General features: G+C 48.1%; 4 protein-coding genes across 4 annotated transcripts; 3 read left to right on the top strand and 1 right to left on the bottom strand.

Annotated features, from left to right (window-relative positions):
• The first annotated feature begins 1,746 nt into the window (after nt 1-1,746).
• Nucleotides 1,747-4,115, top strand: LOC6593041 (cap-specific mRNA (nucleoside-2'-O-)-methyltransferase 2). The gene is made up of 2 exons (XM_002017561.2): nt 1,747-2,223; nt 2,276-4,115. The coding sequence occupies exons 1-2, from the start codon at nt 1,783-1,785 to the stop codon at nt 3,947-3,949; spliced, it is 2,115 nt and encodes a 704-aa protein (XP_002017597.1). The 5' UTR covers nt 1,747-1,782; the 3' UTR covers nt 3,950-4,115.
• On the bottom strand, nt 3,944-4,973 carry LOC6592245 (ubiquitin-conjugating enzyme E2 L3). The gene has a single exon (XM_002017560.2). The coding sequence runs from the start codon at nt 4,736-4,738 to the stop codon at nt 4,274-4,276; it is 465 nt and encodes a 154-aa protein (XP_002017596.1). The 5' UTR covers nt 4,739-4,973; the 3' UTR covers nt 3,944-4,273.
• A 161-nt stretch (nt 4,974-5,134) lies between these two features.
• LOC6592244 (ribosome biogenesis protein BOP1 homolog) lies at nt 5,135-7,847 on the top strand. The gene is made up of 5 exons (XM_002017559.2): nt 5,135-5,263; nt 5,319-6,636; nt 6,702-7,189; nt 7,252-7,547; nt 7,614-7,847. The coding sequence occupies exons 1-5, from the start codon at nt 5,162-5,164 to the stop codon at nt 7,765-7,767; spliced, it is 2,358 nt and encodes a 785-aa protein (XP_002017595.1). The 5' UTR covers nt 5,135-5,161; the 3' UTR covers nt 7,768-7,847.
• Nucleotides 7,848-8,974: 1,127 nt separating this feature from the next.
• On the top strand, nt 8,975-12,970 carry LOC6592243 (regulator of G-protein signaling 17). Its single transcript, XM_026986531.1, has 7 exons — nt 8,975-10,082; nt 10,152-10,497; nt 10,667-10,675; nt 11,608-11,685; nt 11,758-11,819; nt 11,885-12,173; nt 12,245-12,970. The coding sequence occupies exons 2-7, from the start codon at nt 10,163-10,165 to the stop codon at nt 12,327-12,329; spliced, it is 858 nt and encodes a 285-aa protein (XP_026842332.1). The 5' UTR covers nt 8,975-10,082; nt 10,152-10,162; the 3' UTR covers nt 12,330-12,970.

Genomic DNA, 12,970 nt, shown 5'->3' on the forward strand with positions numbered 1-12,970 from the left:
TATATTACTCGTACATACACTTCGTTTATACTTACAGATATGTATATAATGGCATTCAAAGGTATGTATATAGAAAAGCAGGGAATGTTACTCACTGACGATACCAATCACTGGACAGTTCTAAGCCTGAGAAGTCTCTGGTATAGTCTCTTATTCATTCGGATCCTACGTACATATGTACCCCTCTTCCTTCGTGTGTCATTCAGTGGATGTCTGGAAGTCTTTGGAAAGCCATCATTTGAATATTATTATTCATATGCACACGACTCACGTTTTGATAGCCATAAAGTCGGCAGCGCATGCACGTATAAAGATATAAAACGATATGGCCACAGCAAAACCCATTGAAATGCCAAAACAACCGAAACAACCAGATAGATGTACATAACATGTATAGATACGTATGTTTAAGCCCCGCATACCAACTGGAAGTATGTAAAAATATCAGAGGAGACCGCCACAAGCTTTTTCCTGTAATTCTTTAATGCTCGTCTTTCACAATTTCTCCCATTTCCGTATGTGTCATGTCCGTTTATAATTCTGAGATTAATATGCACAGTCCAAATGCTCACGGATGATGACCAATTGTTTCGTAATATCAAAACTTTGTCTATTAAAAGTTTGGGGCCTTATACATACATATGTATGTCGGGATGTTTGCGCTTTCTACAACACATACATACATATATCTTTAGAATGGAAGAAATTAATTTTAATAAGCCATTTTGTATTTGAGGCATGTGCCTAATCAATAATGCGATTTCTACGGGAAATGCTATGCTGGTGATCGTGATCCCATCTTTGGTTCAGTAAAATAAATAAAATTTGTAGGACGAGCAAGGAATGGCTTGGATTAGGGGAAATGGTTGTGAGGAAGACTGCTTACAAACATTCCATTCAGAAGGATTTTAGGTTTATAATATTATGCGATGGTTTCGTACTTATTAAATCGTAATTCTTTCTCCAAAGAAGGGATCATTATGCTCTTATTTGAGATATCTATCCTAAATTGACTGTAGTAGCATTCTTTTAACATAATTTATGACTTTACAAAAATGTAGTTTAATAAACTTAGTGGTTAGTCGAATACAACTTTTAAGTTTCATGGAAATCTATAAGCTTGCACATGAACAGAATTGTATTATTAGGAAAGTCTTTAATGTAAATGTTCTTTTACAGAAATTTTGTCTTTTCATTTTGATTTGGCTTTTTGGCAATATAAAAATAGGTACACAGAAATTAATATTTCTGTATCATTGAAAAAGCTAGGGATCGTTCTGTTCCTTTTAAAACTTAAAATTGTTACATCCATAAATATATGGTTATGGAAAATGTGGAAATAATGATATATACGTATGTAAGAAGGAACTTTTAAATTCGATAATAATCCACTTTTTCAGTTACTCTTTTATCGATATTAACCTCTATAAACCTATCGTCTGCACCCAAGCTATCTTTAAGTGGGACCGCAAACAATGTAAACAAACACATGCAGCGTGACCATTTACTGTTTATTTTTTCTGTACATCGGTATATTTAAACGAACTCATCAATATTTTTTCCGTTTTCAAAACGGAATCCGCAAATCTTTGGAAAAAAGATATTATTTAAAATAATGAATGCATCAACTGGTCAGTCTGGTTTATTGGTTAATTACGTTTTAAAGCAGTTTTTTAATACGAATTAAGCCAGTGCTATTTTCCGCGGCTTAACTCAAGTTGCACATCTGTTTCACCATAAGGGGGGTTAAGTGGGTTAAGTTCGTTTAAACTGTAAATTATAATGGGGCCGAAGCTAAACTTGAGATCGGAGTTGGAACAATTATTTGAAAAGAAGTTCCAATACCAAAAGCCGAGGGGCGATGGCGTCTGGGAGCTGCCTCGGGAGGAGCAGCCTCTGTTCAGCGAGTATTACCAGTGCGAAGCGCTGCAGAATCTCAAGGACCAACTGAATTCGGTCAAGAGCAAGCTGAACGATTATGGGGTGCAGGAGTGGAGCTCGCACACGAATCGCCGGGATCCGTCTGGCGAGGTTCCGTGGCGACTGAAGAACGAGACCAAGGCGGAGTTCGTGACCGTCGCTTGGTGCAAGTTCTTTGAGTGCTTGCACCGCTATCCGCTGGTGACCGAGCCGGTGGTGAACACGCTCCATCTTTGCGAGGCTCCTGGGGCCTTCATTGCGGCCCTAAATCATTACTTGCACAGCACATATGAAAAGGATGAGGTCAGTAGCAACAGAACTGATGGGGGAATCAATTTATCAAGTCTTTTGTTAGATCAAATGGCGCTGGCGCTCGACTACTTTAAATCCTTACTACGAGGGCAACGCCTTGAACGAGATGATAACCGATGACCGGTTCATATTCCACACACTGGACAATTGGCTCTTCCACAAAGATCTCACGGGAAATCTCATCAATCTGAGCAACATTGAACATATGGTCGAACGCTGTGCAGAAGACTTCAAAGACAACGGCAGTGGAGGCGTGGACCTGATCACCGCCGACGGCTCCATTGACTGCGCTGCCCAACCGGATTGCCAGGAGGAAATCGTCGTTCGCCTGTTCTTTGCCGAGACCATCTGTGCGCTGAGAATACTCAAGACGGGCGGCAAGTTCGTAGTCAAAATGTTCACACTCTTCGAGGCCTGCAGCGTTTCGCTTTTGTACATGCTCAACTGCATCTTCGAGCAGGTGCACATCTACAAGCCGGCTACATCGAAGCGCGGCAATTCGGAGGTTTATGTAATCTGCCTAAACTACCAGAAGGATACGCCCGGTCTGGCCCGTCTGCTGGAAAAAATGCAAGCCAAACTCGCCCAGCCAAACGATGCGATGGTCATGCCTCTGTTTGCCAAATCCCAAATACCCAACGACTTCATGATGCAGCATGAAATCGCCTGTCGGCTGTACATGAAGCTTCAGACGGACGCCATTGAGAGTAGCATTTACGCCTACGAGTCCAAAGATCGTCTATATTTTCGGCACCTGCACCACTTGCGCGGCCTGGTCTCCTCCATGTACTACAATCGCTACAAGGTGCAGCCCCTGGACGATAAGCTGTGCATCGTGGATAAAGAGGTGACCAGCAAGGCCCTGGGATTCTCAGTGCCCATTTATGGTGGCTCCTACACAGAGCGAGAGAAGCTTAAGGACGGCGATCTTCTCAAGCAGATATATTGCCTGCGCCGTGAGTTTAATCAACTGGAGAAGTGCCCCAATGGCCTTACGAGCTATAGGTATGCCAAAGATCGAGTGGCGCCTCTGACCTTGCGTGTTTCCAGGGGGGCACCCGTTAAAAGCCTGCAGAGCAGCCTTTTTGCTTCAGAGCCTGTACTTTTGCTGCGTCTCCGCATACTTGACACCTTCGATCTCGACCCCATATGGCAAGCTTCTCCCAACTGCCAGCTGGATAGCCAGACACTAAGCTTTCTGCCATGCACGGAAGGGGAGACGGAGACCTTTCACAGTGCTCAGCGTCGGTTCTTTGTGGCACTTTTAGAGTGCGTGCGCGGTCAGCGGCCACAGAAGATTGTCTTCCACAAGTTCTTGTTCCTTACCCATTATTCTGCCTCCGTGCTGCTGTTTCTTGTGGAATCTGTCTATCAGGAGACCCACTTCGAGACCAACCAATTGCAAACGATCACCCTGAGCAGCCCAAGCATTAGAGAGGACGATGCGATCGTAGAGGAAGTTCTTGACCTGCTCAAAAGCGACACTGGGGAGACGGAAGAGGAGGCCATACACAGTCTGGTGCAAATCAAGGAGCTTCAGAAGAACAAGTTCAGTAATGCACTCATCCAACACAACAACAACGTGCTGCTGACCTGCTTCCGCCGAATGCTAGGCGAGGAATCGTTTCCGATGCCCATCGACACTGGGGCCGTCGAGCAGCCATCGATTGTGTCCGCTATTAAAGAGGCGCCACCCATCGATGGCGTTGTGTTTTAATGTAACGAACTTGTATTTCTCTCTTGCATAAAATTACAGTGCTACAATTAAAAAACTACCCTTCCTACGGATCCTGATCCTTACAAATTGGAATTGGGAGAATTGCGAAACTTTCTACTGAAAAATCGAAGTTAAAACATTAAAAAGCTAATTGAAAATCACAAAACGGGGAGAACTCGTAGACTAAGCGTGAAATAATTTGTTCGCCCTCCGTCGCACTCGGCGTAGACTCGAAGGGGGGTGAAAATAATGGGATGGGGTTTAGTTTGGTTTCGTCATCCGTCTTCGTTTGTTGTTTGTTGGCGGCTCGCCATGGCCACAGCACTAATCCGCCGGACGTTTTTCGCTGTGCTTCTTGGTGTAGTCCTCGGCATTCTTCACGAACTTCTTTCTGTCCTTGAGGAACTCCTCGGCTAGCTCGGCGCGAAGTGGATGCTCGGGCTCAGGGTCGTTGATAAGGGCTATCAGAGCCTGGACAACCTGCTCCGTTCGCGTAGCCGGCTTCCAGTTCTCGGTGCTGATGATTGGCAGACAGACCTGCCCCTTCTCGTCGATGTTGGGATGATAGATCCGCGTCTTGAAGTTTATTTTCGGCGGCTTGAACGGATATTCGGCCGGAAAGTTGATCTCGATGCGGAAGGCGCCCTTGTTGTACGGCGGATTGTCGGGTACAATCAGGCCAGTCCAGCGCAGCAGGTTCTCGTCGTCGGCCTTAATGTCGCGGAAGGATTTTAATGTATTATCTTGCAAATCGCACAGCTCTTTTCGAAGACGTCGAGGCGCAGTCATTTTTTTCTTCGTCTGTGTGCTCTCTGTTTGCCCCAACCACCACAAACGATGTGTGTGTGTGCTTCGGTGAGTGTCAAATCGATGGAATCAGCAGATATAGCTTCTTCGGATGAGTAAGGGCAGCGTTGTTGTGTGTTCGCTTGTAGCTATGCGGTGTCTTTTTCCGGGTGGAGGGGATTATTGCTTGTTTAGGCAGTAGCTATTATGCACGTAAGGCCTGTAATTACACAGACAAATTATATCTTAAAAAAATATGTAAATGGCGCTAGGGTATGTGGGCGAACGCTGGTATTTCTCATATTTTCGTGTCCAGGGCTACACTACATCGAAATCGATTCGATAATTGCCGCACAATCGTTTTACCATCACCCATCACTATCGCTGACTGCAACACGTGCGCCGCGTTAGTTTTGTTTTCTAAAAATGACTAAAAAACTAACAATTAAGCGGAAAGTAAAAGAGCCAGAGCCACAAAATGAAGCACCGGACAGCCACGAATCTTCTGACAATGAGGAGGAGGAGGAGGTAAGCGAGCCGAAATGCAACTTTAGGATTCAGTCTAATGCCAGTATTTTCAAAGGATCTGCTGCAAGCCGTGAAAGATCCTGGCGAAGACTCCACCGACGATGAGGGCATAGACCAGGAATATCAGACAGACAGCAGCGAGGATCTCGAATTCGAAAGTGATGAAGAAGGCAACTATTTGGGTAGGAAAGGTGCCGAAGGCAGCTCAGGAGACGATGACGAAGAGAGCGCAGAAGACGAAGAAGAAGAAGATGATGCCGATGCTAAAAAGTCGAGCAAGAACAATGATGAAGAGGCTGCCACAACGTCAAAGTCTATCAAAAAATCACAAGAGAAGCCCACCAGCAGTAATAAAGTTGTACCAGTGGTTCCTGCAAGGGATCCCTCAAAGGTGGAATACGCCGACTCGGACACCTCCGACGAGGAGGACATCCGCAACACTGTTGGCAACATTCCGATGCACTGGTATGACGAATATAAGCACATTGGCTACGACTGGGATGCCAAGAAGATTGTAAAGCCACCGAAGGGCGATCAAATTGATGACTTCCTGCGCAAGATCGAGGACCCGAATTTCTGGCGTACTGTCAAGGATCCGCTGACTGGTCAGGAGGTGTTGCTCACAGATGCCGACATTGCTCTCATCAAGCGCATCAACTCGGGCCGCATACCCAACGAAGAGCACGACGAGTACGCGCCCTGGATCGAATGGTTCACCTCGGAGGTGGAGAAGATGCCCATCAAGAACGTTCCCGACCACAAGCGCTCCTTCCTTCCCTCAGGGTCGGAGAAAAAGACCGTCTCGCGTATGGTGCACGCCCTTAAGATGGGCTGGATGAAGACCACCGAGGAGGTGCAGCGGGAAAAGCAGGAGAAGCGCGGCCCCAAGTTCTACATGCTGTGGGAGACGGACACCAGTCGGGAACAGATGCGCCGCATCCACGACCCCGTGTCAGCGCCCAAGCGCGACCTGCCAGGGCACGCCGAGTCCTACAACCCGCCGCCAGAGTATCTCTTCGACGAGAAGGAGGCCAAGGAGTGGCACAAGTTGAAGGACGAGCCTCACAGGCGAAAGTTGCACTTCATGCCGCAGAAATTCAAGTCGCTGCGTGAGGTGCCCGCCTACTCGCGCTACCTCCGCGAACGCTTCTTGCGCTGTCTTGATCTGTACTTGTGTCCACGTGCCAAGCGCGTCAAGCTGAACATCGATGCAGAGTACCTCATCCCCAAGTTGCCTTCACCGCGCGATCTGCAGCCATTCCCCACAGTCGAGAGTCTGGTCTACCGGGGCCACACAGATCTTGTGCGGTCCGTCAGCGTGGAACCGAAGGGCGAGTACCTCGTGTCCGGCTCCGACGACAAGACGGTCAAGAGTAAGTTTATCTGGTCCTATCAAATTCTCATAATTGATCGCTAACAATTTTCTCCCTTCTTGCAGTTTGGGAAATTGCCACAGGTCGGTGCATCCGCACCATTGAGACCGAGGACGTGGTGCGCTGTGTGGCCTGGTGTCCCAATGCCAAGCTCTCCATCATTGCGGTAGCCACCGGCAGTCGTTTGCTGCTGGTCAACCCGAAGGTTGGTGACAAGCTCCTCGTGAAGAAGACCGATGACTTGCTGGCCGAGGCCCCAGTTCTGGACGTCATCGAGAACGAGCGCATCAAGACGGCAGTGCAGTGGGCCAATGCGGAGCCCGCCGATCAGGAGAAGGGCGTCAGAGTGATCATCACTCACTTTAAGCCCATTCGACAAGTGACTTGGCATGGACGCGGCGACTACTTGGCCACGGTGATGCCCGAGGGCGCCAATCGCTCGGCCCTGATACATCAGCTCTCCAAGCGACGCTCTCAGATACCCTTCTCAAAGAGCAAGGGCTTGATCCAGTGCGTGCTCTTCCATCCGGTGAAGCCGTGCTTTTTTGTGGCGGTAAGAATACTATGACGTTGCTCCTATAATTCATTGGATACTACAAATCTGTCCTCTTTTAGACCCAGCACAATATACGCATCTACGATTTGGTCAAGCAAGAACTTATCAAGAAGCTGCTGACCAACTCCAAGTGGATTTCGGGCATGTCCATTCACCCGAAGGGCGACAATTTGCTCGTCTCTACATACGACAAGAAGATGCTGTGGTTCGATTTGGACCTCTCCACCAAGCCCTACCAGACCATGCGCCTCCATCGCAATGCCGTGCGCAGTGTGGCCTTCCATCTCCGGTATCCGCTCTTTGCGTCTGGCAGCGACGACCAGGCTGTCATTGTCTCCCACGGAATGGTCTACAAGTGAGTGGCACTGAAACTCATCCGAATAACGACGGAATAAATTATAATTTTGATTCTTTCCTTTAGTGATTTGCTGCAGAATCCATTAATTGTGCCGCTGAAGAAGCTGCAGACGCACGAAAAACGCGAGGAGTTCGGCGTACTGGACGTCAACTGGCATCCCGTTCAGCCGTGGGTGTTCTCCACTGGTGCCGACTGCACCATCCGCCTGTTCACATAGATGAACAGTACCCTTGTGCCCTTTCGTGGCAATTGTGTGAAATTTTGATAGTGAATATATTAATTTTTAATGGAACCAAATCATTCCTTGCGTTTATTGACATCGATAAGGTCGCAGGCAGAAACTGCAGCCCTGGCGAAAGCTCATTTCCCTCAAAGAATTCCAGAGAGCTTTTTGCGCTTTTGCGAAACTCGCGCACATGTGTGAATATTGTGCCAGGAATTCAAACTGTATAGCTATGTGGAGGAGCGGAGCTTTCGCTTGCTTAATCTCTCTCTCGCTCTCTCTGTGGGCACCTTTGGCGCCGCCAGGCATATCTTTTTGGGTGAGGAGTGGTGTGGGAATGTGCGCGCATTGGAAAATCAAGCGCTGCCATGGCACTGCTTGGAAATCAGCCTTTTGCCAGAGCGAAGAGAAACACGTCCGACACTTGTGCTCGCGCCCGCCGTCGAGGAGGATTTGTGGGTTCTGTTCTGTGTTCTGGCTATCGCAGAAAAAAATCCCACACACGCACAGGCTCGTTTGTGTATGTGTTTGTGCTGCAGTGGAAATGAAACGGCAATAATGTGTGGTCGCCGCGGAGCCCAAAATATGGCAGCAACCGAAATGTGAATCCGGAGATTGTGGAATACGTTTTTCCGCCATCCCAGAGTGCCTCAAATGAAAACTGCAGTTTCCGTGTAGTAAAACGAATCGGAACTGAACCGATCGGGTCGAATCCAATCGGTTTGGAAATCTCAATCGGAATTGGGGGTCGAAATTTAGGCGCTAGCAAAACAGTGAAAAAATAGAGATATACGAATACAAATACGGGTATATTTTAGTGGCTGTGGCAAGGCAGAAATTCGTATGTACTCGTTGCTCCTAAATATATACAGACACAGCGCCCGCGCCCGCGCCCATGCCCCTGCCCGTGTCCCCTCCTTGCCCACTCACACCCCTGCTCCATCGAATACCCTTCCCACCCAGCCCCCTCCATTAACCAACAACCAACGCTGTCAAAACCAAAGCACACTGCATGTGTGTGTGTGTGTGTATGTGTGAGAGAGAGTGAGTGAAAATATTAACGGAAGCGCACAACACACAAAAAGGAGATAAATAGTGAGATAGAGAGAAGAGGGTGGAAAGGAGAGAGATAGTGGCTAACTGTTAACAAAACAACAACACCAGCTGATTTTGTGATAAAGCAACGATCCAAGATCCCCCCAAAAATACCCGCCACAACGACAGCACAACGTTCTGTTGATAGTGCAGTACGGTACAAGTTGCAGCTGTTGCAACAACAACAACAAAAATAGGAACAACAATCAGAGACAGCAGGCGAGACCCCCGCAAGGAAAGAGAAACACACAGAGGGAGAGAATCACGCATACGCCCCATCAGCCCGACCTCCGTCGCCGCCAATCGAATCCCACAAAAGCGTGCCCACACACACACAGACAGACGCACACGGGAGTGAGAGTCCGCCGTGTAATGACTAGCAAAAGAAATAAATAAAATTTAACCAAAAAATAGAGAGAGAGCAAGAGCGGGAGAGAGCCAGCTCCAGCTGCTCATAAATTTCGTAACGCTTTTGGGTGTAAATGTGCCCCTTGGTTCAGGGCACGCAGTGATTGAGTCGTTTGTAATTCGTATGCCGTAAATACAACAAAATATGTAAATGCTAAGGGCGCCCACCCACCCAACACCACCCAAAGCCAGACAGCCAGACAGCCAGCCAGTCCAGCTAGCCAGCCATCCCACGCACCAGCCAAGGCACGGAGCAGAGCAGGAGGGTGGAGCAGCAGGTGAAGGAGAGTCAACCTATTTAGGAATGCGAATGAATTTGGCGGTCAAACTTCCATAAAAGAGACAAAAGAATCCCCAAGTAGGCCGAAGATCAAGCCAAAAAAATATTTGCTGCTCCTCAAGGCATGTAAAATCACAAGTGGAAGGAAAGTTGAAAGGAGCAGCGGTAACAGTTACGGTTGCCATACAAGAAGCAGAGAGCGCCAGCTAAAGGAAATCGAACGATAACGGGAGAGAGAGAAACCAGTAGAAGAGCTGGAGCACACTCGATAAAAAATTATTAGCAAAAACATAAATACGTAACGGTTTCGGCTCTCCACCACATTGCCATCGCTGCCTGCCAAGAGAGTGCGAGTGAGCGGGAGGAAGGGAGAGAGCATCGAATTGAGAGAGCAAGAGAGCAGTAGCGAGCGAGAGAACAAGGGAGCCAGTGAGTGGGTAGGTCAGTGGCAGTGGGCGGTCTGCCAGCTGTGGCAGCCACAACACCAACGCCAGCGCTAGAGTCAACTTCAAATTTAAAAGGGCAGGTAAGTGGTGCTGACCCCCTACTCCATCCCTTTTCCCTCATGTTACTTATCGTCCCCCTCCATCTATAGCAAAGGGCCAAATGTCCTGTACCATTTCGGAGCTGCCTAGTGGGTGTCGACTGCGCGGCGGAATGACTGCATCCACACCACAGAGCGCTGCTAACAATGGCGCCAATGGCGGGGGCAATGGCAACGGAAACAACGGTAACGGTAACGGGAATGGGAATGGCAACGGCAACGGGGGAGGGGGCAGCGAAAGTGCCGTTTCCGTGTCCGTGTCAGTTGGGGGCGGCGGCGTCACGGCAGCCAGTGCCACCTCGAATGTGCTGCAAGAGTCGAATGCGGCAACGTTGCAGCGGCCGCAGTCGCAGAAGCCGTGCTGCTTCTGCTGGTGTTGCTGCTGTTCCTGCTCCTGGTGAGTATCCTTGAGAACACCTCATTATTTTGTATTGCCCACTAAAACGAAATCAATTTCTTTCCTCGTCTCTGGTGCTGCTCCACGGGTACCTATCCCCGTTCCTGTCCTCATCCTCGTCACCGCTTAACCACAACTACAACTGTAATAAAAACAACCGCTAAAACAGGGGAAAATGGTAAGTTACACCCAACCGCCCACCCACCAACAGACACACACGCACACGCTCGCTAGAAGGAGAAGCAGAAGCAGATGGGAGGCATTTTTCTCGCCTCTGGCAACGCTCCGCGGTGAAAGCTCTCTCCCGCTGATTAGTCCCCCGCTCTTTGACTTCTGCTCTCCCGCATTCATTCACAATTTCGGGAGCGCCAAAGATTGGGCAGGGAAAAGCTCTACCTCCGGTTGGAAGGGGCACTGTTTAAATCAAATATAAATAAGTATGTAGCTGGATGGCTCCTCGAAGTGTTGCATTCGTTTTTCGTGAATGAAAACGAAAGTCTTTTGGCCCTCCTCCTATCATCTTGCGGATCCCTCCGCACCTTTGTGTGTTTGGCTGGTCACACATACTTCTACACGCTTCGGTACATGCCACAATTGGATTCATGCATACATCCATACGCACTTGATTGGGCATTGGGGGCAACGAATCGAATCGAATCGAATCGAGTCGGGTTGTGTCGTGTCGCTTTGATAGCTGTCAAGCAGATAACGGAGCTTTGTCAAGTTCGAGTGCTTCGTTGATATGGCATTAGCCACTTTATAGATATACTTGTATCTATGCGCATACGATATACATATCCAGCACACATATGTACATATGTCTGTTTGTTGCCCCGTATGTATGTATGCAGAAGTGGCTTCCCTATCCACTATGAGCCAGAGAGTAGTCAAGCCCAAATCGTAGTCTACTTTGAAGGGTGACGGATGTGCGGAGAACAAGCTACGGCTAATATGAGTAGTAAAAAGCAAATATCAGAGATATTTAGCACCAAGATCGCATAGCTCACCTGGGACTGTCTAGAATTGGTTCCATTCCAATTCAGATCAGAGCGAAACCAATGTACATCAGTGAAAACCCATATCATCTCCAATGTTTTCCTTTTTTTACAGTCTGGCCATCAAGAATGCCGATGAAAATGCGCCCACAAAGCGTGATCTCGCTAATTCCGAATTCCTAGACGGCGAACAGTAAGTTACCTTTACAGAAATAAGTGTTTTTTTCATGTGGAATACTTTGTTTAACATCAATTTCCGTTGCAGACCCACATTGGAGGAAATCCGTAGCTGGGGCAAGAGCTTTGACAAGCTGATGAAGAGCTCAGGTGAGCATGCAAAGGAGATATTCCACTCTGAGCCGTATGCTAACTATTTTCTGTATATTCCGCAGCTGGTCGAAAGGTATTCCAGAACTTCCTGCGCAGCGAATTCAGTGAGGAGAACATATTGTTCTGGCTGGCCGTCGAGGACCTCAAGAAGGAGAACAGCGCCGAGGTGGTCGAAGAGAAGGCGCGCCTGATATACGAGGACTACATCTCGATCCTGTCGCCGAGGGAGGTGTCGCTGGACTCGCGGGTGCGCGAGATCGTCAACCGTAACATGATCGAGCCCACGACGCACACCTTCGACGAAGCTCAAATACAGATCTACACTTTAATGCACAGAGACTCATATCCGAGGTGAGTGGCGTCCGTTTGATCTAGTCCCTCTGGGGGACAGAATGGCACTGATCCATTATCGTCTCTTTCAGATTCCTAAACTCTCAAAAGTTCAAGACACTCGCTCAAATGCAAGACAATTCGAATGCCGGCTCTAAGGCGGAAAGTCCCACTTAGATCGCATCGGATCGTTGTCAGTTCTGCGCTGTGTTGATTTCTGTGGTTGCTCTGCATTAGTATTTCCATTAGATTGGGGTCAGTCATGAAATCCCTGTAATACCCCCCGTGGTTGCCTGCCAGCCCTCTGCCACTGCCACTGCCGCTGCTGCAATCCCCAAAGCAATATGTATCCATTAATAGAACCATTTAACCATTTTGCGCGCAGCCCCCGCAGGTGAGACCAGGGCAGTGGGCGAGGCATATTCCCGGGGCCCGAACAAAGGCAAAACCAAAACCAAAACCAAAACTAAAACAAAAACTTAGACGATATGCATAAAACGTGAAACGGATTCCTTCTCTACCTATGTTCTAGTCGTTAACAAACCAAAGAGTTAGGAGCTAAATTAATTGTTTAATCTTAGAGTGTGTAACGGATGGGGATCGGGAAACGGATCTCCGTGACGTAGCATTTTCAAGGCGGTTCCGGAAGCGAGCGAGGGAAATAGCAACTAGTGTAATATTAGTGATCTAAGAGACGTATTAATCAAATTGCATCAGAGATAACGGAACCGACAACAGTACAGTACGAATGCGAGAGTACATTCAACGTAAACCGTAAACCGTAAACCGTAAACCTTAAACCGTAAACAAAAATACTT

Source organism: Drosophila persimilis, unplaced genomic scaffold (genome assembly GCF_003286085.1).
Source record: "Drosophila persimilis strain 14011-0111.01,24,50 unplaced genomic scaffold, DperRS2 tig00000002-arrow-pilon, whole genome shotgun sequence".
Classification (NCBI taxonomy): Eukaryota; Metazoa; Arthropoda; class Insecta; order Diptera; family Drosophilidae; genus Drosophila; species Drosophila persimilis.

Bases quoted from the DNA above. Each gene is read 5' to 3' on its own strand.
- LOC6593041 (XM_002017561.2), top strand. From the start codon at position 1,783: ATGGGGCCGAAGCTAAACTTGAGATCGGAGTTGGAACAATTATTTGAA. The intron at 2,224-2,275 runs GTCAGTAGCAAC...GTCTTTTGTTAG, and splicing joins GCACATATGAAAAGGATGAG to ATCAAATGGCGCTGGCGCTC.
- LOC6592245 (XM_002017560.2), bottom strand. From the start codon at position 4,738: ATGACTGCGCCTCGACGTCTTCGAAAAGAGCTGTGCGATTTGCAAGAT.
- LOC6592244 (XM_002017559.2), top strand. From the start codon at position 5,162: ATGACTAAAAAACTAACAATTAAGCGGAAAGTAAAAGAGCCAGAGCCA. The intron at 5,264-5,318 runs GTAAGCGAGCCG...GTATTTTCAAAG, and splicing joins ACAATGAGGAGGAGGAGGAG to GATCTGCTGCAAGCCGTGAA. The intron at 7,548-7,613 runs GTGAGTGGCACT...TCTTTCCTTTAG, and splicing joins TCCCACGGAATGGTCTACAA to TGATTTGCTGCAGAATCCAT.
- LOC6592243 (XM_026986531.1), top strand. From the start codon at position 10,163: ATGTCCTGTACCATTTCGGAGCTGCCTAGTGGGTGTCGACTGCGCGGC. The intron at 11,686-11,757 runs GTAAGTTACCTT...TTTCCGTTGCAG, and splicing joins GAATTCCTAGACGGCGAACA to ACCCACATTGGAGGAAATCC. The intron at 11,820-11,884 runs GTGAGCATGCAA...TATATTCCGCAG, and splicing joins CAAGCTGATGAAGAGCTCAG to CTGGTCGAAAGGTATTCCAG.